Genomic DNA, 27562 nt, shown 5'->3' with positions numbered 1-27562 from the left:
AATTTTGCGCTCAAAAGGTCAAATGGTGCTCCCTCCCTTCTGAGCTCTGCCGTGCGCCCAAACAGTTGGTTACCCCTACATATGGGGCATCAGCGTACTCGGGATAAATTGGACAACAACTTCTGGGGTCCAATTTCTCCTGTTACCCTTGTGAAAATAAAAACTTGGGGGCTACAAAATCTTTTTTGTGGAAAAAAAAAATATTTTTTATTTTTATGACTCTGCATTATAAACTTCTGTGAAGCACTTGGGCATTCAAAGTTCTCACCACACATCTATATAAGTTCCTTGGGGGGTCTAGTTTCCAAAACAGGGTCACTTGTGGGGGGTTACTACTGTTTAGGTACATCAGGGGCTCTGCAAATGCAACATAATGCCCACAGGCCATTCTATCTAAGTCTGCATTCCAAAACGGCACTCCGTCCTTCTGAGCTCTGCCATGCGCCCAAACAGTGGTTTACCCCCACATATGGGGTACCAGCATACTCGGGACAAATTGCACAACAACCTTAGTGGTCCAATTTCTCCTGTTACCCTTGTGAAAATAAAAACTTGGGGGCTACAAAATCTTTTTTGTGGAAAAAAATATTTTTTATTTTCACGACTCTGCATTCTAAACTTCTATGAAGCACTTGGGCATTCAAAGTTCTCACCACACATCTAGATAAGTTCCATGGGGGGTCTAGTTTCCAAAATGGGGTCACTTGTGGGGGGTTTCCACTATTTAGGCACATCAGGGGCTCTCCAAACGCGACATAGCGTCCGATCTCAATTCCAGCCAATTTTACATTGAAAAAGTAAAACGGCACTCCTTCTCTTCCAAGCTCTGCGGTGCGCCCAAACAGTGGTTTACACCCACATATTGGGTATCAACGTACTCGGGAGAAATTGCTCTACAACTTTTATGGTCTAATTTCTCCTGTTACCCTTGTGAAAATAAAAATTTGGGGGCAAAAATATCATTTTTGTAGAAAAAATGCGATTTTTTTATTTTCACGGCTTTACGTTATAAACTTCTGTGAAGCACATGGGGGTTCAAAGTGCTCACCACACATGTAGGTAAGTTCCTTAAGGGGTCTAGTTTCCAAAATGGTGTCATTTGTGGGGGGTTTCCACTGTTTAGGCACACCAGGGGCTCTGCAAACGCAACATGGCGTCCGATCTCAATTCCAGACAATTCTACATTGAAAAAGTCAAACAGCGCTCCTTCAATTCCAAGCTCTGCGGTGCGCCCAAACAGTGCTTTACCCCCACATATGGGGTATTGGCGTATTGAGGAGAAATTGCATAACAAAATTTATGGTTACATGTCTGTTTTTACACATGTGAAAATAAAAAAAATGGTTCTGAATTAAGATGTTTGCAAAAAAAAGTTAAATGTTCATTTTTTCCTTCCACATTGTTTCAGTTCCTGTGAAGCACGTAAAGGGTTAATAAACTTCTTGAATGTGGTTTTGAGAACCTTGAGGGGTGTAGTTTTTAGAATGGTGTCACACTTCATTATTTTCTATCATCTAGACCCCTCAAAATGACTTCAAATGTGATGTGGTCCCTAAAAAAAATGGTGTTGTAAAAATGAGAAATTGCTGGTCAACTTTTAACCCTTATAACTCCCTAACAAAAAAAAATTTTGTTTCCAAAATTGTGCTGATGTAAAGTAGACATGTGGGAAATGTTATTTATTAACTATTTTTCATGACATATCTCTCTGATTTAATGGCATAAAAATACAAAGTTTGAACATTGCAAAATTTTAAATTTTTTTGCCATATTTCCGATTTTTCATAAATAATCGCAAGTAATATCGAAGAAATATTACCACTAACATGAAGTACAATATGTCACGAAAAAACAATCTCAGAATCAGCGGGATCCGTTAAAGCGTTCCAGAGTTATAACCTCATAAAGTGACAGTGGTCAGAATTGTAAAAATTGGCTCGGTCATTAAGTACCAAATTGGCTCTGTCACTAAGGGGTTAATATCCGCTCCCTTACATGTGAGTTCAGTAAGAGGTTTAGCGATTTGCAAAAAAATCATAACTTTTGTAGTGCTTTATGGTCATGAGGTTGTACACAATCATTATTGTCTGCACCTTCCCAGGATCTATCTTAAACTCTTCAGCAGATACAATGAACCCTATGAATGATATTTCTTTAACAGACGAAGTACACTTTTCTAATTTAGCAAACAAAGAATTTTTCTGGAGTTTTTCTAGCACAAAGAATTTTTTAACACAAAATTAAACACAAACAATTCAGCATGACCCAGATTCCATACGGTAGCAAAACAGTCACCCACTTAGAGGAAGAATCATGACTGTCCTATTATTAATGAAACACATTTCTATAACCTTTCAACATCTCATTTTACAGATTTATTGTAGTTCGTCTTTCTTCAGCTATGGACAACACTCACTTGATTAAATTTATTCAAAGCCTGGAATATGCCATCTATAGCTCCATGGTCAATGTTGTGTTGTACAGAAAGAATAACAACTTTAACAAAGTTATTGCTGAACTGGTTCCATCCAAGGAGTTAAACTGGGAAATCAATGCTCTAATGGAGGCTGGATACACTGGTCCACCTGAACCCTCTGAAGCAATTATCCTTCAAGAGGGAGACCAAATTCACTTTACATTTTGTGGAAACATAGCAGCATCAGGTAAAGCTAATTTCTACAATGTTCCAATACCCAAAATTGTAATGTAATATTTTTTGTGAATAAGTTATTCTTGTAAAAGTGTATTAAAACATATATGAGTAAGAGTAAGAGAACATTAACATGATCTATAAAGGATAGAACAGATCCATAGGGGTTTAAGATAAGGCTTTTCTTTTTGTATGTGCTCCCACCATTTCCCAACAGACTGAAAGCTGTTATGATCTGGTGGTTTAGGAACAACATGAGACAAGCTCTGAAGGAGGTGGTATCTGTACTGACCGCAAACCCTGAACCTAGCAGCGCAACTAAAAATAGCCGTGGGGGGTACCTGACGCTCCCTAGACCCCTCGGCACAGCCTAAGATCTAACTTCCCCTAAAGATGGAAACAGGAAACCTATCTTGCCTCAGAGAAAATCCCCAAAGGAAAGATAGCCCCCCACAAATATTGATGGTGAGAGGAAGGGAAAATAACATACACAGAGATGAAATCAGATTTTAGCATAGGAGGCCAGTCTAGCTTGATAGATAGGACAGGAAAGGATACTGTGCGGTCAGTATAAAAACTACAAAACAATCCACACAGAGTTTACAGAATCTCCACACCTGACTAAAGGTGTGGAGGGTAAATTTGCTTCCCAGAGCTTCCAGCTAACAGAAAAAAATCCATACTGACAAGCTGGACAAATATAGAATGCACAGAACAATAAGTCCACAACATGTAGACTGAAATGAGCAAAGCCAGAACTTATCTTTGCAGAACTGGTCAGGAAACCAGGAGAATCCAAGCAGAGATGTGAATCCAGCCAGGAACATTGACAAGTGGCACAGGCTGAAGAAAGAGCCAGACTTAAATAGCGGACAATAAGTGGAGGAAGCTGATGACAGCTAACTCCAAGGAGCAGCCATACCACTAGAAACCACAAGAGGGAGCCTAAGAGCAGAACTCACAAAAGTGCCACTTACAACCACCGGAGGGAGCCCAAGAGCGGAATTCACAACAGAAAGCGCTCTTGGGCATATGTAGTCAAAGCTTCTCAATCTTCCCAGTATTGCTGATCCTAAACCAGATTTTGATAGTATCTTAAGCAGGGCCGTATTTAGAGTTTGTGCTGCACTAGGCACTTTTAGTGCTGCCTCCCCCATTGGTATGACTAAGGGCTAATACATGCAAGAAACTCGGATGAGTATCGCACGTCAATACCCGGCACTGAGATCAGAGCCTGTGGCCGCATAGCAGTACACGCTCCGCTCCTGAGTGCCAGGTATAGATGTGCGACGCTCATCCACGTTTCTCGCCTGCGAGTGTGAACCCTAATGCAGACACTGTCAGCAGTGACTTAGGCTACTTTCACATCAGCGATTTTTGCCATTCGCGGCACACATACATACAGCCCCGCACACACACACATACATCGCCGCACACACACACAGCTCCGGACACACACACACATACAGCTACACACACACACACATATACAGCTACACACATAGTTCCGCACATGCACACAAACATATACAGCTCCGCACACACATTCAGCTCCGCACACATATACAGCTCTGCACAGACACAGCTCCGCACACACATACAGCCCCACACACACATACAGCTCTGCACACACACAGCTCCACACACACCAACAGCACCACACAGACACACGCATACATACAGCTCCACGCACACACACAGATCTGAACACACACAGCTCCGCACACACAACTCTGCGCACACACACATACGGATCCGCTGCCCGCACACACACACACACACACAGCTCTGCACACACATACAGCTCTGCTCGCATGCACACACATGCAGCTCCACTGCCCGCACACACACACATACAGCCCCACACACAGCTCCACGCACACATACACACACATACAGCACCGCCACACATACAGCTCCGCGCACACACATACAGCTCCACGCACACACAGCTCCGCACACACAGTTCTGTGCACACACACACACATACAGCTCTGCTGCCCTAACACACACACACACACATACAGCTCTGCACACACAGCTCCACACACACATACAGCTCTGCTCGCATGCACACACATACAGCTCCGCTGCCCACACACACACATACAGCCCCACACACACAGCACCCCACAGACACACATACAGCTCCGATCACACACATACAGCACCGCCACACATAAAGCTCCACACACACACATACAGCTCCACGCACACACAGCTTCGCGCACACACACATACAGCTCCGCTGCCCGCACACACACACACACAGCTCTGCACACACACAGCTCCACACACACATACAGCTCCGCTGCCCACACGCATGCACACACACACATACATACAGCCTCACACACATACAGCTCTGCACACACACACAGCTCCGCACAGACACACACATACACACAAACACATATGATACAGCCACGCACACACACCAGCACTGGCAATATTTGCCCCCAGGACCCAGATAGAGTGAGTGGGGGTGTATTATACCCCACCCCCACCATTCACTCCCTGGGTCCATCTGTCGGGAGCAAAGATCAAACATTAAGGGCTGCCGACTGTGTTTTCATGGCTCCTCCAGGCTCAGACACTATAGGCAGAAACGAGGCTGAGGTATGTGAGGGAAGGGGTGAGGACTGTGAGGTGAGTCACAGACAGAGCCGTGCAGCAGGCAACGCGCGGGCAGGAGCAAGGAGGGAGATCATTGCAGACAGAGACAGTGTACACTACTTACTGTGTATGTACTGCTCTACTGTGTCATGCATACCAATGGGGGAGGCAGCACTTAAAGGGCCTAGGGCAGCAGAAACTCTAAATACGGCCCTGCATGCAAGTCTTAGAAAAGGGAATAAAATGATACCTTGATATCTGCAATCCTATTACTTAGTCTACGCTCACACTTGCACACCGGGGCTTTGCGGATGGCTGTGTACTTCCTCCCTGAAGCTCCGCCCACTTCCGCACTTCTTCCGTTTAGGTCCATCTACTTCTGCATGCGTCCTGCGCACCTATCTTTAAAATTGGGTATGCAGGACATGCAGATGTATGCAGATGTAAGTGGATGTATGCGGATGCATCGTTTTGATGCAACAAGTTGCGTTTCCGTGTGGTCAGTGGGTACGTCAAAACGATGCATCCGCATACATCCACATGGCCTGCGTACCCAATGTTAAAGAAAGGTATGCATGCAAAAGTAGGCAGACCTAAATGGAAGAAGTGCCGAAGTGGGCGGAGCTTCAGGGAGGAAATGCACAGCCGTCCGCAAAGCCCCGGTACGCAAGTGTGAACATAGCCTTATTCCAAAGAAATTCATGCTCTTGTTACATGAAAATGAGCTGTTCAGGACTATGGGCTGGACACTGATCTGCATGAGAATCTGCCTGTAGAGCTTATTTTAACCCCTTTCCATCATTGGGCATAATAGTACGCCGATGCCGGACTCCACCTGTTGGGAGCTTGCTCCGGTGCTGAGCCTGCACCTTTCTGGGCATATGACAGCTGATCTATACAGCTGGGATGTAAACAAGAGCAACACAAATGTGCCAGAGAAGTAAAGAACAGATGAAAGGGAATCTTTCACCCCAAAAATCATATATGAGATAAGGTCACCGGCATCAAGGGCTTATGTACAGCCTTCTGCAATGCTGTAGATAAGCCCTTGATGTTCAGAAAAACAGGTTTTATTATACTCACTCAGGGGCGGTCCCGCTGCAGGCGCCAGGCCTCTATAACGCTACACGGGGGTGAGATGACGAGACGTAGTGAACCCAATAGTGGACCCCCTGGGTCACGGTCCCAGAGCCCCCCAGGGCGAGCAAACCTGATAGATGCACCCCCTATACAGGGAGTATTAGGAGCAGGCCCAAGGAGGATGGAACCGCAACTGCCGGAGCCAAAGGGACGACTGGGAGAAGCAGCGGAGCAGGAACGCAGAGGAAGACGAGGCGGAGAGCTGAAAAGGAAAAACACTAATGTTAGGATAAGGCAGAACCAGGAACCAGCAGGAACAGGGAACAGAGGAAAACCGGAGGAACAGGGAGAAACCGGAGAAACGGAACCCAGAAAGGTATCCTCAGGATGGGCCCAAATACGACGCTGGCGCTAGCAGGAACGCTACAGCGAAGATACACAGGCGCTTACCTGTGGAAGCGCCGAACAGAAATACCTGGTGGGCGCCGCCATATATGAGGCGGAGCCACCGGGTCACAACCTCCCAGCAGGCAGAGCGGCGGAAGAGGCCCTACGGCGCATGCGCGGACCGCAGATGCGCCGAGAAGCAGAGAAGCCGAGCCGACCAGAAGGAGGAGGGACGTTGGGAGCGCGCCGGCCGGACAGGTAAGTATCGGCGATCGTGACAGTACCCCCTTTCTTACTCCCCCTTCTTTTAGAGCTGGAAAGAAACCTCTTCAAAATATGGGGTGCATTGATGTTCTCTCGAGGTTCCCAAGATCTCTCTTCAGGACCAAATCCCTTCCAGTCAATAAGAAATAGCATTCGGCCTTTAATTGTCTTTTGAGCTAAAATATCCCTCACCTCGAACTGATCGTCGGAAGAGGAAAAGGATGGGACAAAAGATGACGAAGAGTGAAAACGATTAAATACAGCAGGTTTAAGAAGCGAGACATGAAAGGCATTAGGCACACGCAAAGAAGCCGGTAATTTTAACTTATATGCCACCTCATTGATTCGGCTAGAAATTTCGAAAGGACCAATGTAGCGAGGACCTAATTTGTGAGAAGGGATCTTTAGCCTAATGTACCGAGAGGAGAGCCAAACCGTATCCCCCGGTAGATATGGAGGAGCATCCAGTCATCTTTTATCTGCAAACCTTTTCATACGATCAGTAGCCTTTAGAAGTGACTCCTTAGTCTCTAGCCAAATCTTGGAGAACTCCAGGGACAGAGAATCAGCCGCCGGTACACCTGAAGTGCTGGAAATGGGAAAAGGAATGCCAGGGTGTTGCCCAAAGACCACAAAGAAAGGAGATTTAGAAGAAGATTCATTAGGATGATTGTTATAGGCAAATTCCGCCCATGGAAGCAAGGAAACCCAATCGTTATGATGAGCATTGGAGAAATGTCGTAGATAGGATGTGAGAATTTGATTGACGCGCTCCACTTGGCCATTAGACTGAGGATGATAAGCGGAGGAGAAATCCAGAGTTACCTTCATTAAGCCACACAGAGCTCTCCAGAATCGAGCCGTGAACTGGACTCCTCGATCCATAGTACACGCCTGCACAAGGCAAGATTGCTTTGCGCAAGCGTTTACTATGGAGGACAGAGAATGAACTTCCATCCAATATTGCAGCCAGCATGCAGCCAGCGGGTAAGGAAAGGGTGAATCAAACACCCAAAAACTCCGCCCATATGACCCAAAACCAGTCCCGCCAAATTCAGGTGACAGAGTCCCTTTAAGTCTTTGAGCCGACTGCACATAGGCTAGATTCTTATGGTCCGTAAATATAGTGAAGGGGTGGACAGCCCCCTCGAGGAGATAACGCCACTCCTCTAAGGCCAACTTAATGGCTAACAGTTCCTTGTCTCCGATGGAGTAGTTTCGTTCCGAAGACGAAAATGACTTGGAGAAGAAACCACACGTGACGATACGTCCAGAGGCTGCCTTTTGTAAGAGGACTGCTCCAACTCCCAAGGAAGATGCATCCACTTCAAGAACAAAGGGTCTGTTGACATCAGGACGATGAAGCACCGGAGCTTCAGCAAATCTCTGTTTCAAAGTTAGAAATGCATTTTGCGACTCTGCTGACCAGTTGTTGGAATCAACTCCTTTGCGAGTAAGAGCCGAGATGGGCTTGGTCAATGAAGAAAAATGTGGGATGAATTGCCTATAGTAATTGGCGAAGCCGAGGAAACGTTGAATGGCTTTAACTCCTACTGGTCGTGGCCAATCCAGAACCGCAGACACTTTGGCTGGATCCATTTTCAGACCGGCATCGGAAATGATATATCCCAGGAAAGGTACACTTGATTGTTCGAAGACACATTTTTCAATCTTGGCAAAAAGATGATTCTCACGGAGACGTTGTAAAACCAGACAGACGTCACGTCGATGAGTGGTGAGATTCGGAGAGAAGATGAGAATGTCGTCTAAATAAACCACGACACTAATATACAGACAATCTCTGAAGATGTCATTTACGAATTCTTGGAATACAGCAGGAGCGTTACAGAGTCCAAAAGGCATAACCAAGTACTCATAATGGCCGTCTCGAGTGTTAAACGCGGTCTTCCATTCGTCTCCTGCACGAATTCGTACCAGATTGTATGCACCACGGAGATCCAGCTTAGTGAACACTCATGCTCCTCTTAAACGGTCAAAGAGCTCAGAGATTAATGGCAATGGATATTTGTTTTTCACCATTATGTTGTTCAAACCTCTATAATCAATACACGGACGAAGAGAGCCGTCTTTTTTCTTGACGAAAAAGAAACCGGCTCCAGCTGGCGAAGAGGATTTTCGAATGAAACCTTTGGCAAGGTTCTCCTGAACGTACTCCGACATGGCTTGAGTCTCTGCAGGGGAGAGAGGGTAGATTCTTCCTCACGGAGGCATGGTACCAGGAACCAGGTCTATAGGACAGTCGTAGGACCGATGTGGAGGAAGACTCTCCACTTCCTTCTTATTGAAAACATCAGAAAAAGAAGAGTAAACAGAAGGCAGACCAGAAAGAACAATGGAAGAGGAAGAGTCACCCACAGGACGTACTGACGACAGACACCGAGTCCGACAGGAATCCCCCCAACAAAGAATATTGCCATTATGCCAATCAAATGCGGGCTCGTGGGTCCGTAACCAGGGTAAACCTAAAAGGACTGGATGAGAAATATTGGCTAAAACGTAAAACACAATTTTCTCCTTATGTAAAACCCCTACTTGCAGCTCTACTACCTGAGTGACTTGGGTTACAGTCTCCTGCAAGGGTTTGCCATCCACCGAAGCAAGAAAAAGAGGACTTTCTAGGGTCTTAACGGGAACAGAAAATCTAACAACCTCCTCTTGTCTAATAAAATTCCCGGCAGCACCCGAGTCAATGTAGGCTAGCAAAGAATAGCGTTTACCAGAGACATGAAGTAAGACGGAAAGCGTAAGGGGTTGAGAGGTATCACAAGTACCTAGGGAGGCCTCTCTTACCTGACCTAGGCGGAGGAGTTTTCCGGACGATCAGGGCAAGCACGGAGGAGATGGGAAGCACTACCACAGTAGAAACACAAGCCTTGGGTGCGCCTCTCCTGGCGCCGTTGCTCAGACATCTTGAGCCGGTCCACTTGCATCGGCTCAGGTGCTGGCACAATAGTAGATGCCCTGGGTCTGGGACTAGATGGTCTTCGTAATGGCAGGGAAGGACGAGGAATCCTTCTCTCACGCGCACGCTCTTGAAATCGGAGGTCTATACGGGTAGCCAGGGGTATCAAATCCTCCAAATTAGTAGGAGTATCTCGACCCGCCAACTCATCCTTAATGCGTCCGGACAGTCCCCGCCAAAATGCCCCTACCAAGGCCTCATTATTCCACCCAAGATCAGACGACAGCGTGCGGAACTGAATGGCGTACTGACCCACAGATAGAGTCCCCTGTTGTAAGCTGAATAGAGACTCGGTAGTAGAGGCCAGACGACCAGGTTCGTCGAAAACTCGACGGAAGGTTTCAAAGAAATCGGCTAAGTGAGACATAAGATGGTCGTCACGCTCCCAGAGAGGATTTACCCACGCCAACGCATCCCCCTCAAGATGAGAAATTATGAAAGCTATCTTAGCCCGATCGGTGGGATATTGTAAGGGCAAGAGCTCAAAGTGGAGACGGCACTGATTTAAGAAACCCCGACATAATTTAGGGTCTCCATTATAACATGGGGGTTTGGCCAGACGAGGTGGTGCGTGAGAAGCGGGGACCGGAGCGGGAGCAGATGCAGAGGTCTGCAGAGAGAGAAGGTGAGAATCTATCGTAGCCATATAAGACAAAATTTGCGTTTGTGTGTCGCGCTGCTGCGCCAGTTCTTGCTGCAAACTATGCAACAAAGACGCATTCCCGGGATCGGAAGACTGCAGTGAGGACAAACGGGAATCCATAGACTTCATGAAAGCCATCATACGGGACTGATTTTCACGAAGAAAGAGCAACTCTTTCTGAGCAGCCGAGGCTCCAGCGGGATCCATGGCCTGTGTATACTATAACGCTACACGGGGGTGAGATGACGAGACGTAGTGAACCCAATAGTGGACCCTCTGGGTCACGGTCCCAGAGCCCCCCAGGGCGAGCAAACCTGATAGATGCACCCCCTATACAGGGAGTGTTAGGAGCAGGCCCAAGGAGGATGGAACCGCAACTGCCGGAGCCAAAGGGACGACTGGGAGAAGCAGCGGAGCAGGAACGCAGAGGAAGACGAGGCGGAGAGCTGAAAAGGAAAAACACTAATGTTAGGATAAGGCAGAACCAGGAACCAGCAGGAACAGGGAACAGAGGAAAACCGGAGGAACAGGGAGAAACCGGAGAAACGGAACCCAGAAAGGTATCCTCAGGATGGGCCCAAATACGACGCTGGCGCTAGCAGGAACGCTACAGCGAAGATACACAGGCGCTTACCTGTGGAAGCGCCGAACAGAAATACCCGGTGGGCGCCGCCATATTGGAGGCGGAGCCACCGGGTCACAACCTCCCAGCAGGCAGAGCGGCGGAAGAGGCCCTACGGCGCATGCGCGGACCGCAGATGCGCCAAGAAGCAGAGAAGCCGAGCCGACCAGAAGGAGGAGGGACGTTGGGAGCGCGCCGGCCGGACAGGTAAGTATCGGCGATCGTGACAGCCTCGCTGACCTTTCCCAGCGCCTGCGCACTGCAGTACTTTGCTCTGCCCTCCACAGGGCAAACAAAGTACGCCTGCGCTGCAGCCGCAGCAGGAAGACAACAAGAGGACGCCATCGTATGAAGATAGGAGGCGCCGGACCCGGACCGCAGCCGGACCGCCCCAGGGTGAGTATAATATAACCTGTTTTTCTTACCTTTCAGGTTACATCAGGGGCTTATCTACAGCATTACAGAATGCTGTAGATAAGCCTGTGATGCCGGTGACCTTATCTCATATATGATTTTTGGGCTGACAGATTCCCATTAAGCTTTATGAGGAGTACTCTCAGTATAAAGAGACTATTCCTGAACAAGACAAATAACACTTGAAAATATTCATAAGAATTTTGAAAATGGGTAAAACAAATTATTTCAGTGAAATCACATACTGTATATAACATTTCAATTTCCAAGAAGGGTGAGTCCATAAAGTTGAATTATAGCTGACAGAATAAGATGTGTAAAAATTTCAATAAATGAGGACATGCCTTTTTTTTGTGAGACAGTACAGAGGAGGAATTGCCAACCAAAAAAGAAAAAGAAGCAGGGAAATGATCCATGCTAATGGTGAAACAAAAGCGACAGCAGAAAGTGATGCTGCGACTGAGACCTGTGAAAAAAAGAGAGAAGAAATACCGTAATTGAAAAATAAAAACAAAATGAGAAAGTGTATAAGCCAGGGATACAACAATAATCTTGTTTTCTTATAAAAGCCGCTAAAAAAGTGGTTCCTCATTAAGGCCTCTAGGTGATAGACTACTCGTTATAGATTCATCTTGGATTTCACCTGAGTAATTACTCAATAATACATCCACCTCTGATGGAGGGATCGATTTTTTTCAACTACCATAACTTGTAGTCGTCTGGGGAACCCATTGTAAAGTTCCAGGAAGGAGCCACTAACATTGTAATTGGCTTACCCTGTAACTTGTCCTTACGTTCACATGTGATGTTTGAACTCTGTTTGCTGAACTCTCCAACAAAACTCTTGACTGGCTTGACCTACGTTTACTGTCAGACAGCTGCAAATGAGATTGCAGGCAACGGCGGGCCTGGTGGCAATTTCCATGGGTGTCAGTGTAGCGCCCCCAGACACAGGGCCACAGGTTACTCGGTACCGGCCCTCTCTGTCTCAGTTCTGGGGTTGTCACGGTGGCTGGACCCGGTCCGTGACCCTGCTAAGGGGCGTCCAATAAAAGGGATGATGAAAGTCAGCTAAGGCTTTGTGACGCCACCTGTGGTACTCGGCCAGGGAGACCGACGCTGCTTGGGGTCCACTGGGGTGATGTGATGGCAGCTAGATGGTTTACCTTCCTACAGGTGAAGTATGTCCCCAGGGCTTCCCGATAATGAAGATGGCGATGGTGTGAGGTGCAGTTAATAACGAGGACACAAGGTTGCAGTCTCTTTACCTCTTTACTGAAGACTTCAGGATCCTCAATCCAGAGCACGGTTAACAGGCCTGTCTGAGACCGGCCGGTCCGAAGGCACATCCAGAGTTCCCTTTACAGGTGGAAATCGTGGCCTACCACTAGTGCCTGTGTGTTGTAGTGCTTCCCTGCTGAGCATTCGGGATAGTCCTCACAACTTCTGTTCTCGTTCGTTCCAGTTCTTTCTCATTCTTTCTCGTTCTTTCTATTCTCCATCCCCCAGGTTTGTTATGGCTAGGACGCACCCGTTTGACGGGAAGGCTTGGAGCTCTTCCGGGACCCTAGAGATGCCCCTCTCCACGCGTTGCCTCCTATGTTTGCTTAGGTGATGTAAGGTAGACAGCCAACCTATAATTAACTGTCCTGCGGTATTTGAAGTAAGGCATAAAGTCAGTTACTTCCTCGGTGTTCCGGGCACCGGCTACGTGCCTCAGTAGGAAGTTGCCGTTCTCTGGGCACGACTCCTACTGGCTCTCCTTTGTGCTTTGATCTCGTTTCTCACTGTCAACAATATCCTTCACTTTGTGTCTCCGCCGCCGCGGGTGGTGCAGGCGCGGTTCCGTAACGTTCTGTTCTAGTCGCTAGGTACCTGCCAGGTTCCCATGCCTGACAGGGACCCCCCTAAATCTTCCCCCACAACACCCCCTGCCACGGGATGTTGCCTGGACAAAACCCAGTCAGCTTCTGGCTAACTTCCTATCCAACCCCTAGTTTTACCAGTGTGAGGAGTGGCCTAATAAATAAAACCTTTTGCGCCCCCTAGTGGCCGGAGTGTGAAGTGTAATGTGTGCTGGTGATACCTGGTCAGAAGAACTCCTTTAGTGCCATCAGACGTACCATCACTGCCCTTAGTGGCAGAGCAACGTTACTGCAATGACCAGGTCTCCGGGGCGCTGCATCAGCTGTTTTTGACAGCTGACACCCTGCTATATCGGCCCAGCAAGTTTTAGAGCTGATTGGGGCCAATTAACCCCTTAAATACCATTGTTAATTTGCCAGGGGGTCTTGTGACCCCCTGTCAAGACCTCCTTGCTAATCATCGGACCCCTGCGAGGAGAACCGCAGGTTCCAATGGCTGCTATGGTACCCTGTGGTCATATGTTGACCCCAGGGAACAGTGAGCTGTGAAATCTAGCTATAAGCATGGTCTCACTGGACTTACTGATTGCTCTCATGCACTGGAGTACACAATGACTGCAGTGTATGAGACAAGTGATCAAAGTAAAAAATATACATGTCCCACAGTGGGACTAAGTGAAAAAGTAAAAAAAAAAGTATAATAAAACATGTAAAAAAGTAAGAAAAACACAAATCACAAAAAGCCGTTTCACCATGCAAAACACTGCGCTTGTGATGAAAAAAAAAAGAAGTGCACATAATTGGTATAGACGTGTCTGGAACAACCAACTCTATAAAACTGGCATGTTATTTATTTCGTACGATGAACGTTGTGAAAAAATAATTTAAAAAAAGCCAAAAATGTTGCTTTTTCAATATACTGACTCACAAAAATAGTTATAGCTCTCAGAATATGACAATGCAAAAACAAATTATTTTTTGTAAAAAATTGTTTTTTGGCGTGTAATAATAGCAAATCATAAAAAAACAATATAAATCTGGTATCACTGCAATCTTAACGACCCAATGAAGAAATTGGCCTTGTCACTTTTACCGCAAGGTGAACAGCGCAAAAAAAATAAAAAGTAAGCACAATAACTGAATTGCTGGTTTTGTTCCTCCTGTGTCTCAAAAATTTGAATAAAAAGCAATCAAAAAATATTACGTACCCCAAAATGGTAACAAAACAATCTGCAACTAAGTCCTCATACATCTCTGTTTGCCAAAAAATAGAAAAGTTACAGTTCTCAGAATATGGCGACAAAAAAACCCTACTTTTTATAAACAAGCATTTTTAAGGTGTGATAGCAGCAAAGCCTAAAACAACACAAATCTGGTATCACTGGAATCGCACTGACCTGAAGAATAAATCCGCCTTATCACTTATACCGCACAGTGAACGGCGCAAAAATAAAAATAAGAACTATTCTTGTACTTCTGTCTATTTGTTCGTTCTTCCTCCCAAAAATCAAAACAAGACTGCTCACATTTATCCTGTGCTGTGCGCTGCATGCTTACGTTGGGGTTTCCATCTAAATTCTCCAAATCCATGATAAAGACAAAACCCTGATGGAACTACTCACTTACGATGCAGATGGAGTCACTTTGGACAGGTCTGTGTTGCGGCAGTGTCCCATCGTTTTAGGCGCATTTTTAATGCACAAATGTGGGTGACCACAGATCTGTGATCACTAGTGATGAGCGAGTATGCTCATTACTCGGGTTTCTCCGAGCACGCTCAGGTGGTCTCCGAGTATTTTGGCGTGCTCAGAGTTTATGTCGACACAGCTGCATGATTTGTGGTTGATAGACAGCTTAAATACATGTGGGGATTGCCTGTTTGTTAAGCAACCCCCCCAAGTATTCAAGCTGTCTAACAGCTGCAAATCATGCAGCTGCGTCAACAAACTAAATCTCCGAGCATGCCCAAATACTCGGAGACAACCTGAGCATGCTCGGAGAAACATGAGTAACGCGCATACTCGCTCTTCACTAGTGAACACCTAAAAAGATGGAGACCACCGGAGCAGACACCAAACAGACTCCAAAATGTCTCTATCTGCCTCAATATGGTGGGTTGTTCCCTTGGGGGTTTTGTCTGATTAGCATTTTTTGGAGGATTTACACCGAAAACCTAATGTAACTGCTCAGTGTCGAACACAAGAATGTGATCCAGCCTTATTATAGAAGCAATTGAAAAATATTATGTACGCCAAAAAGGTCACCAATAAAAACCCCAATTTTCCAGCACAAAACCAGCCCCCACTCGGGTCCATCATCTGTCACTGGAACTATAGGGAATTCTCACGTTACTGGTAGAACAAAGACTCTCGAAAAGCGACATGACTCCCACCCCCTCAAATAACTTACTGGGCTTCTTATTGTAGTTTTAATAAAATCATGATTTTATCACCAGGCGATTATCACTACAGGACTAGTAAACCTGCTGCCATGTAGTCCTCCATATTTTTAACCTTTAGATAATCGCACCCCGACCACTGGTTGTCAGCTTTTTGTATACTGTACATTCTAAATGGGCGTAAAGCTGCCAATCAGTGGTGGAGGTGGAATTAAATAAAACTCAAAATTCAGAGAACTGGCAGTTCTGCAGCAAATAAAATATTGATTTTATCAAAATGACGGCAAGCAGCCCAGTAAGTGACACATCGCTAGAATTGGGGTCTCTTTTCATACATTATGCTGCTCTCAGATAGGATGACAAAAACCTGATGACAAATTCCCTTTCATTTGTTTAGACCTTTGGAGCTTGTCAAACCTTTTTGGAAACCACTTTGACTACCTAGGCAATAGGAACTTTCTTCGCTGTAACTAGAAAACAATGCAAATATGATTCTCCCTCCTTCTAGCAACTGGGATTTATTAAACCAGTTTAGATTTCATTGTTAGAGCTCTACTCCAAATTTAAAATAGAGCTTCCCTAAAATACATTTATTTTATTCATTTGCATTTTCACTTCCCAGCAAGGCCGGGTTCCCACTAGCATATCACATCCGATGCGATATTCTAATGATACTCGACTCCTGCTCTGCTGTGAATGGGAGATGAGCATCAGTGCTCTGTGCTCCAGGATTAAATTGGAAGGAATGTAATCCGAATTTTTTGATTGGATTGCATTCGTTCGATTTAATCGCAAGTGGATCGAGCCCTTGTATGTAGAATGACTGCACATGCTGAACAGAAACCGTGCAAATAATGTTACTGGCCCAGTCATGGTGATCCCACAAGTTGCGTCTTCACTAGTCTGTTCTTTATTGCATGTCTGATCACAGATGAATCTTTAACGTGATATCATTCGATAAACTTCTAATTTGATAACGTTTTATTATTTCATTAATTTTAGATGTCAAAGAGTCTGGAAAGACATTTAAACTCACATTTCATTCACAAAGAATGCAGAAAAAGTGCATGGACATTAGTGTTGTGGATGAGTTTGGAAACTACAGTTCTCCACATTTTAAGGGAACTGTTGCTTTTTATAAAATATCAAAAGAGGAAATTACAGAGGGTTACAAGTCGGGATTGTCCACAGATAACTATATACAACAAAGGACTCCAGTATGCAAATTGTCAGTAACTCTTCCAAAGGTATTTGTTTACTGTTGATTTTAAAATGCATATTGTTTATTTTTGGGAATTCATGTTTTAAAGGAGTTATGTGCAAATGTTACTCCCCTTTATGCTGCCTCCATGGGCAGGGTGTCTGATAGCTCTCACCTCAGTATGGTGCAGTGCCTCTACCCGAATCTTGCTGGGAGCTGTCGTGGCATGCAGGAGAGTCTTCCTATTCTGCCAAGGGTCAACGCAGGATACCCCTCTCCATGCTCCATACACTGTCACAAGAGAAAAGGTTCAAACACTTAACAGGTTCTTTTATAGGGGGGATAAATCGTAAGAATTGTAAAGGGAACAGCAAAACAAATTGTATTATACAAGCTACAATACAGGTACAAGATAAGCTAAGCTTTGCAGTAAGGCTGAATGTTAAGGTTGCCACCTCCCTTTTCAATGGCAGCAGAGACATTCCTAACTAATCACCCTTAACCCAAAAGTGGCTGCATCAATGAAAATAATACAGTCCAACGTTGGGGTCCGGTTGCCACAAATGTTGCCACAAATGTTGCCACTTACAAGATCCGTTGGTGCACTTAATACAATGAGATCAAAATCCCCTCTAAGTATGGCCTTATCATAGACTCCTTGTTCATGGAACCACAAGTTCCAGCAGTGCACCCTTGAAGACAGCTTTTGTATACTTCCCAACAGTGGAACCGCAAGTGTCACGCCGTAAACGGCAATAAAGGGGCAGGACGGCGTACTGGGACCCGCACCTGTCCCTACCACTTAAATGGGGCCCTGGCTTTTCTTTATTTCGGGGGTACCTATGATGGTTAGTAGGTCAGAGCTGCCAGCGTATCCCTGTCTCCTGTGCAGGCCCTATCAGGGGCCCCCTCCTCCCCAAAGGAGGTTAACTGCACCAGTGTAATAATACAACAAATAACAGGGTATACAGACAAGGTAACTAAATGACTCAAACTCACCAAATGCTCACACAACCACAGAGGAAACACAGAGAAGGGAAGAGAAGGAATAAACTTAGGAAGGAAAACAGGTTTAACATGCAACCAAAACTGCAGACACCAATTTCTGTAAATAAACCTCCAACACCAACACTACGCTCCTTCAACCTCCAAGCCAGGCAGTAGAACTGATCACTGACACTAGCTGAAGTCAGGACTGGGTCTATATAGAGGATCAGATTACAAGATCCACTTCAGCTGAGAGACCCAGCTCTCAGCAACTTAGCAATACGGTTAACACCTGCACTGCTGACACAAAGCAGGTAGGTCAGAATACAGGTGAAGAACTTCTGTTCACTGTGTGCAAACGAGGCCCAGAGCGCTGTGGTTCTCTGGAACCTCTCTGTTGCGGTAGCCCCGTGACAGCAAGTTTCAGTAGTGCTCCCTTCAAGATAGCTTTAGTATACTTACAGTGGAACCGCAAGTCCCACCAGTAGCTATTCACTCCTCAATGTAGCAGATCTGAAGTCACATAGGGTTCCATCTTGATGCTGCAGGTTCCAGGTGCTTGGTTACACAGTGAATTGAAGGCAGAATTCTTTTATGTCAGAAGCCAGATGGAGGTGGGCATCGCCTTGTAACCTGGCTGGTCTGTAGTTGAAGTGCAGCTGCAGGATTATCTTCTCTCCATGCACGCTGAGCTGCCAGGCTGTTAGCACTTACTGCATGCCTCTGTTCTTCGCTCTCCAGGATCAGATTCTCACCAGTCTGTAATGGAGGATCACTCACATCTCTTTATTAAAGTTGGGTGAATATGTTCAGAATCGTTCACCGAATCTGAATTTGCCATATTCGTGCCATATTGGTACCTTAATCATGCTGAATTGATGTTTGATGAACGATTTTGAACATATTCGTTTATTTCAACTCCCATTGACTCCAATTACCTTTGGCTGTGTGCAAAAACAATATTGGCTGCCGATCGTAATTGAAACTGAATTTTGAAAAATTAGCTCGACTCTACTCTTTATGTCCAGCTAGCTCCATCTTTCTTCTCCAACTTGCTCAGCCAATCTGTCTTTCCCAATGTTGCTGCTCCTCCTCTTCCAGGTAGCCAAGACAATGCAGCCAAGAAGGGATTAATGTCTGTTACTGTGAAGCACTGTCCGCTGCAAGCTGCTCCAGTCTTTTTACACCATGCTTCCACTACAGGGGTGCGACAAATATGAAAAGATATACTTTTCCATTTTTATTTCAAATTGATGAGGTCACACTCTAATCTTTTTTACCATACTTTGTGGGTGATGGAACCAAATTTCTTCAGGTGAAAATATTTAAATAAATCCAAAAAATACTCCCTGTCATGGTACATTCTTGTCAGATTACCTTCATTCTGTGGTTTGGGAAACTAGAACCCCCAAGAGCCAGTGAAGCCAAGATTGAAAATCACTAACCGCCATTATATATCTTGTGCAGAGGAGGCTCTGTTATGTTCTGGGGCTGCTTTGCTGCATCTGCCACAGGGTGTCTAGAATCTGTGCAGGGTACAATGAAATTTCAAGACTATCAAGGGATTCTAGAGAGAAAGGTGCTGCTCAGTGTCAGAAAGCTTGGTCTCAGTCTCAGGTCATGGGTCTTGCAACAGGATAATGACCCGAAAAACACCCAAGAATGGCGAAGAGGAAAACATTGGACTATTCTGAAGTGGCCTTCTATGAGCCCTGATCTAAATCCTATTGAGCATCTTTGGAAAAAGCTGAATCATGCCGTCTGGAAAAGGCAACCTTCAAACACGAGACAACTGGATCAGATTGCTCTTGAGGAGTGGGCCAAAATACCTGTCGAGAGGTGCAGAAGTGTTATGACCTGGTGGTTAAGAGGCCACACTGATATGACCTGGTGGCTAAAACGCAACATGGAGCGAGCTCTGAGAAGGTGGTATCTCTACTGACCGCAGTCCCTAATCCTAACAACAACACTAGAAATAGCCGTGGGATGTTTCTGACTCTCCCTAGACACCTCTTCACAGCCTAAGAAATAACTACCCCTAAAGAAGGAAATAGAAAGCTATCTTGCCTCAGAGAAAACCCCCAAAAGGAAAGATAGCCCCCCACAAATATTGACTGTGAATGGAGAGGGAAATGACGTACAAAGAAATGAAATCAGAATTCAGCAAAGGAGGCCAATACTAAACTAGATAGACAGAGAGAAAAGGATACTGTGCGGTCAGTATAAAAACTACAAAATCCACGCAGAGTTTACAAAAATGAACTCCACACCGACTCACGGTGTGGAGGGGCAAATCTGCAAATAGCCCCTTTCTCAGAGCTTCCAGCTAGCCTGAATAACACATAGTGACAAGCTGGACAAAAAGAGACATATTTGCAAAGCAATAGAGTCCAAACAAATGGACAAACAAAAACTAGCAAAAACTTATCTTTTGCAGACAAGGACTGGCCATATTAGAATTCCAAGGAAAGAACCAAATCCAACCAAGAACATTGACAGCAGGCATGGACTAAAGCCCAAAGCAGGTTTAAATAACAAACCCAAGGAAGGCGAATTGTGAAGTGTTGTGAATTCTGTGGCAGAGCTCCCTCCTGTGGTCACAAGTGGTACTTCGGCTGATTCTCTCTGTGAGCTTCTGTTGGTGGAGGGAAGTGGTACTGCGGCTTCTGAGTTTCCTCCCTCAGGTGATCTGGTGAGGTCGTTAGGTGCTTCTCTACTTAACTCCACCTAATGCTTTGATCCTGGCTTCCTGTCAATGTTCCAGTGTTGGACTTGCTTTTCCCTGGATCATTCATGTGGCCTGCTGCTCTGCATAGCTAAGTTCTTTGCTATTTGTTTGCTATTTTTTCTGTCCAGCTTGTCTAATTTGTTGCTGGAAGCTCTGGGACGCAAAGGGTGTACCTCCGTGCCGTTAGTTAGGTACGGAGGGTCTTTTTGCCCCCTTTGCGTGGTTTTCTTTAGGGTTTTGTGTAGACCGCAAAGTTACCTTTTCTATCCTCGATCTGTTAAGAAAGTCGGGCCTCACTTTGCTGAATCTATTTCATCTCTACGTTTGTCTTTTCATCTTAACTCACAGTCATTATATGTTGGGGGCTGCCTTTTCCTTTGGGGTATTTCTCTGAGGCAAGGTAGGCTTATTTTCTGTCTTCAGGCTAGTTAGTTTCTCAGGCTGTGCCGAGTTGCATAGGCAGAGTTAGGCGCAATCCACGGCTGCCTCTAGTGTTGTTTGGAGAGGATTAGGGATTGCGGTCTGCAGAGTTCCCACGTCTCAGAGCTCGTTCTATGATTTTGGGTTATTGTCAGATCACTGTATGTGCTCTGACCGCTATGTCCATTGTAGTACTGAATTGCCTTTCACAACAGTACAGGAAGCCAAAAGTACTAATGATTCTCAATAGAGGGAAAAAAGAAGTTCTGAGACCATTTTTTTTTCTTTGCACTGTGTTTTGCCTTTTTTTTCCCCTAGACATTTGGGTGGTTCAGTACACAGGTGTAGCCATGGACATTAGAAGTCTGTCTTCATTTGTGGATCAGCTCTCGGCAAGAGTACAAAAGATTCAAGACACTATTGATCAGAAAGCTATGTTGGAACCAAGAATTCCTATTCCTGATTTGTTTTTTGGAGATAGAACTAAGTTTCTGAGTTTCAAAAATAATTGTAAATTATTTCTGGCCTTGAAACCTCGCTCCTCTGGTGATCCAGTTCAACAGGTTTTGATTGTTATTTCTTTTTTGCGCGGCGACCCTCAGGACTGGGCATTTTCTCTTGCGCCAGGAGATCCTGCATTGAGTAATATCGATGCGTTTTTCCTGGCGTTCGGATTGCTGTACGATGAACCTAATTCAGTGGATCAGGCAGAGAAAAATTTGCTGGCTCTTTGTCAGGGTCAGGATGAGATAGAGGTATATTGTCAGAAATTTAGAAAGTGGTCCGTGCTCACTCAATGGAATGAATCTGCGCTGGCAGCTATGTTCAGAAAGGGTCTCTCTGAAGCCCTTAAGGATGTCATGGTGGGATTTCCTATGCCTGCTGGTTTGAATGAGTCTATGTCTTTGGCCATTCAGATCGGTCGACGCTTGCGTGAGCGTAAATCTGTGCACCATTTGGCGGTATTACCTGAGTTTAAACCTGAGCCTATGCAGTGCGATAGGACTTTGACCAGAGTTAAACGGCAAGAACACAGACATCTGAATGGGCTGTGTTTCTACTGTGGTGATTCCACTCATGCTATCTCTGATTGTCCTAAGCGCACTAAGCGGTTCGCTAGGTCTGCCACCATTGGTACGGTACAGTCAAAATTTCTTCTGTCCGTTACCTTGATCTGCTCTTTGTCATCGTATTCTGTCATGGCATTTGTGGATTCAGGCGCTGCCCTGAATTTGATGGACTTGGAGTATGCTAAGCGTTGTGGGTTTCTTTTAGAGCCCTTGCAGTGTCCTATTCCATTGAGAGGAATTGATGCCACGCCTTTGGCCAAGAATAAGCCTCAATACTGGACCCAGCTGACCATGTGCATGGCTCCTGCACATCAGGAGGTTATTCGCTTTCTGGTGTTGCATAATCTGCATGATGTGGTCGTGTTGGGGTTGCCATGGCTACAAGCCCATAATCCAGTATTAGATTAGAAATCCATGTCGGTGTCCAGCTGGGGTTGTCAGGGGGTACATGGTGATGTTCCATTTCTTTCAATTTCATCATCCACCCCTTCTGAGGTTCCAGAGTTCTTGTCTGATTACCGGGATGTATTTGATGAGCCTAAGTCCGATGCCCTACCTCCGCATAGGGATTGTGATTGTGCTATCAATTTGATTCCTGGTAGTAAATTCCCAAAAGGTCGACTGTTTAATTTATCCGTGCCTGAGCACGCCGCTATGCGCAGTTATGTGAAGGAATCCCTGGAGAAGGGGCATATTCGCCCGTCATCGTCACCATTAGGAGCAGGGTTCTTTTTTGTAGCCAAGAAGGATGGTTCGCTGAGACCTTGTATAGATTACCGCCTTCTAAATAAGATCACGGTTAAATTTCAGTAACCCTTGCCATTGTTATCTGATTTGGTTGCTCGGATTAAGGGGGCTAGTTGGTTCACCAAGATAGATGTTCGTGGTGCGTATAATCTGGTGTGAATCAGGCGAGGAGATGAATGGAAAACTGCATTTAATACACTCGAGGGTCATTTTGAGTATCTAGTGATGCCATTCGGACTTGCCAATGCTCCATCAGTGTTTCAGTCCTTTATGCATGACATCTTCCGAGAGTACCTGGATAAATTCCTGATTGTGTACTTGGATGACATTTTGATCTTCTCGGATGATTGGGAGTCTCATGTGAAGCAGGTCAGAACAGTTTTTCAGGTCCTGCGTGCTAATTCTTTGTTTGTGAAGGGATCAAAGTGTCTCTTTGGTGTGCAGAAGGTTTCATTTTTGGGGTTCATCTTTTCCCCTTCTACTATCGAGATGGATCCTGTTAAGGTCCAAGCCATCCATGATTGGACTCAGCCGACATCTCTGAAAAGTCTGCAAAAGTTCCTGGGCTTTGCTAATTTTTATCGTCGCTTCATCTGCAATTTTTCTTGTATTGCCAAACCATTGACCGATTTGACCAAGAAGGGTGCTGATTTGGTCAATTGGTCTTCTGCTGCTGTGGAAGCTTTTCAAGACTTGAAGCGTCGTTTTTCTTCTGCCCCTGTGTTGTGTCAACCAGATGTTTCTCTTCCGTTCCAGGTCGAGGTTGATGCTTCTGAGATTGGAGCAGGGGCTGTTTTGTCGCAGAGAGGTTCTGATTGCTCAGTGATGAAACCATGCGTTTTTTTTTCCAGGAAGTTTTCGCCTGCTGAGCGAAATTATGATGTGGGCAACCGAGAGTTGCTGGCCATGAAGTGGGCATTCGAGGAGTGGCGTCATTGGCTTGAAGGAGCTAAGCATCGCGTGGTGGTATTGACTGATCATAAGAACTTGACTTATCTTGAGTCTGCTAAGCGGTTGAATCCTAGACAGGCTCGTTGGTCGCTGTTTTTTGCCCGTTTTGACTTTGTGATTTCGTACCTTCCGGGCTCTAAAAATGTGAAGGCGGATGCTCTGTCTAGGAGTTTTATGCCCGACTCTCCGGGTTTGTCTGAGCCAGCGGGTATCCTCAAGGAAGGAGTAATTGTGTCTGCCATCTCCCCTGATTTGCGGCGGGTGCTGCAAAAATTTCAGGCTAATAAACCTGATCGTTGTCCAGCGGAGAGACTGTTTGTCCCTGATAGGTGGACCAATAAAGTTATCTCTGAGGTTCATTGTTCGGTGTTGGCTGGTCATCCTGGAATCTTTGGTACCAGAGAGTTGGTGGCTAGATCCTTTTGGTGGCCGTCTCTGTCGCGGGATGTGCGTGTTTTTGTGCAGCCTTGTGGGATTTGTGCTCGGGCTAAGCCCTGCTGTTCTCGTGCCAGTGGGTTGCTTTTGCCCTTGCCGGTCCCGAAGAGGCCTTGGACACATATCTCTATGGATTTTATTTCTGATCTTCCCGTTTCTCAAAAGATGTCAGTCATTTGGGTGGTCTGTGATCGCTTTTCTAAGATGGTCCATCTGGTACCCTTGTCTAAATTGCCTTCCTCCTCTGATTTGGTGCCATTGTTCTTCCAGCATGTGGTTCGTTTACATGGCATTCCAGAGAATATCGTTTCTGACAGAGGTTCCCAGTTTGTTTCAAGGTATTGGCGAGCCTTTTGTGGTAGGATGGGCATTGACTTGTCTTTTTCCTCGGCTTTCCATCCTCAGACTAATGGCCAGACCGAACGAACCAATCAGACCTTGGAAACATATTTGAGATGCTTTGTTTCTGCCGATCAGGATGACTGGGTGTCCTTTTTGCCTTTGGCTGAGTTCGCCCTTAATAATCGGGCCAGCTCGGCTACCTTGGTTTCGCCATTTTTCTGCAATTCTGGGTTCCATCCTCGTTTCTCTTCAGGACATGTTGAGTCTTCGGACTGTCCTGGTGTGGATACTGTGGTGGACAGGTTGCAGCATATTTGGACTCATGTAGTGGACAATTTGACCTTGTCCCAGGAGAAGGCTCAACGTTTCGCTAATCGCAGACGCCGTGTGGGTCCCCGACTTCGTGTTGGGGATCTGGTTTGGTTATCTTCTCGTCATATTCCTATGAAGGTTTCCTCTCCTAAGTTTAAACCTCGTTTCATTGGTCCGTATAGGATTTCTGAGGTTCTTAATCCTGTGTCTTTTCGTCTGACCCTTCCAGATTCTTTTTCCATACATAACGTATTCCATAGGTCATTGTTGCAGAGATACGTGGCACCTATGGTTCCATCTGTTGATCCTCCTGCCCCGGTTTTGGTGGAGGGGGAATTGGAGTATATTGTGTAGAAGATTTTGGATTCTCGTGTTTCTAGACGGAAACTCCAGTATCTGGTTAAATGGAAGGGTTATGCTCAGGAAGATAATTCCTGGGTTTTTGCCTCTGATGTCCATGCTCCCGATCTTCTTTGTGCCTTTCATGTGGCTCATCCTGGTCGGCCTGGGGGCTCTGGTGAGGGTTCGGTGACCCCTCCTCAAGGGGGGGTACTGTTGTGAATTCTGTGGCAGAGCTCCCTCCTGTGGTCACAAGTGGTACTTCGGCTGATTCTCTCTGTGAGCTTCTGTTGGTGGAGGGAAGTGGTACTGCGGCTTCTGAGTTTCCTCCCTCAGGTGATCTGGTGAGGTCGTTAGGTGCTTCTCTACTTAACTCCACCTAATGCTTTGATCCTGGCTTCCTGTCAATGTTCCAGTGTTGGACTTGCTTTTCCCTGGATCATTCCTGTGGCCTGCTGCTCTGCATAGCTAAGTTCTTCTTTGCTATTTGTTTGCTATTTTTTCTGTCCAGCTTGTCTAATTTGTTGCTGGAAGCTCTGGGACGCAAAGGGTGTACCTCCGTGCCGTTAGTTCGGTACAGAGGGTCTTTTTGCCCCCTTTGCGTGGTTTTCTTTAGGGTTTTGTGTAGACCGCAAAGTTACCTTTTCTATCCTCGATCTGTTAAGAAAGTCGGGCCTCACTTTGCTGAATCTATTTCATCTCTACGTTTGTCTTTTCATCTTAACTCACAGTCATTATATGTGGGGGGCTGCCTTTTCCTTTGGGGTATTTCTCTGAGGCAAGGTAGGCTTATTTTCTGTCTTCAGGCTAGCTAGTTTCTCAGGCTGTGCCGAGTTGCATAGGCAGAGTTAGGCGCAATCCACGGCTGCCTCTAGTGTTGTTTGGAGAGGATTAGGGATTGCGGTCTGCAGAGTTCCCACGTCTCAGAGCTCGTTCTATGATTTGGGGTTATTGTCAGATCACTGTATGTGCTCTGACCGCTATGTCCATTGTAGTACTGAATTGCCTTTCACAACAGTGAAGGCAGCTGCTACAGCTACCTAAAGGAGCAGCAGTTCCACTCGAAACCACCAGAGGGAGCTCAAGGGCAGAACTCACAAAAATACCATTAGCAACCACAGGAGGGAGCACCAGAACGGAATTCACAACAGTACCCCCCCTTGAGGAGGGGTCACCGAACCCTCACCAGAGCTCCCAGGCCGATCAGGATGAGCCAAATGGAAAGCACAAACCAAATCGGCAGCATGAACATCGGAGGCAAGAACCCAAGAATTATCCTCCTGGCCATAACCCTTCCACTTGACCAGATACTGAAGCTTCCGCCTCGAAAAACGAGAATCCAAAATCTTCTCCACCACATATTCCAATTCCCCCTCAACCAACACCGGAGCAGGAGGATCAACGGAGGGAACCATAGGTACCACATATCTCCGCAACAAGGATCTATGGAACACATTATGAATGGAAAAGGAAGCTGGAAGGGCCAAACGAAAAGACACTGGATTGATAATTTCAGAAATCTTATAGGTCCCAATAAAGCGAGGCTTGAACTTAGGGGAAGAAACCTTCATAGGAACATGATGAGAAGACAACCAGACCAAATCACCAACACGAAGCCGGGGACCAACACACCGACGACGGTTAGCAAAACGTTGAGCCTTGTCCTGAGACAACGTCAAATTGTCCACCACATGAGTCCAAATTTGCTGCAACCTGTCCACCACGGAATCCACACCAGGACAGTCAGAAGGCTCAAGCTGCCCTGAAGAAAAACGAGGATGAAAACCAAAGTTACAAAAGAAAGGCGAAACCAAGGTAGCAGAACTAGCCCGATTATTAAGGGCAAACTCGACCAACGGCAAAAAGGTCACCCAATCATCCTGATCAGCAGACACAAAGCATCTCAAATAGGTTTCCAAGGTTTGATTGGTTCGCTCCGTTTGGCCATTTGTCTGAGGATGGAATGCTGAAGAAAAAGACAAATCAATGCCCATTCTAGCTCAAAAGGACCGCCAAAACCTAGAAACGAACTGGGAACCTCTGTCAGACACAATATTCTCTGGAATACCATGCAAACGAACCACTTGCTGAAAAAATAATGGAACCAA

At 45.8% G+C, this 27562-nt stretch overlaps 1 protein-coding gene across 2 annotated transcripts in view; it reads left to right on the top strand.

Moving 5' to 3' along the window:
• Positions 1–27562, top strand: part of DTHD1 (death domain containing 1) — a 141612-nt gene that overhangs the window by 92820 nt on the left and 21230 nt on the right. For both annotated transcript variants that reach the window (XM_069744624.1, XM_069744625.1), the window contains exons 7-8: positions 2374–2663; positions 16925–17169. In XM_069744624.1, the coding sequence (XP_069600725.1) occupies positions 2374–2663; positions 16925–17169 (535 nt within the window). The remainder of the gene's footprint in view (positions 1–2373; positions 2664–16924; positions 17170–27562) is intronic.

Source organism: Ranitomeya imitator, chromosome 1 (genome assembly GCF_032444005.1).
Source record: "Ranitomeya imitator isolate aRanImi1 chromosome 1, aRanImi1.pri, whole genome shotgun sequence".
Lineage (NCBI taxonomy): Eukaryota > Metazoa > Chordata > Amphibia > Anura > Dendrobatidae > Ranitomeya > Ranitomeya imitator.
This window is presented reverse-complemented; position numbering and strand designations above follow the sequence as displayed.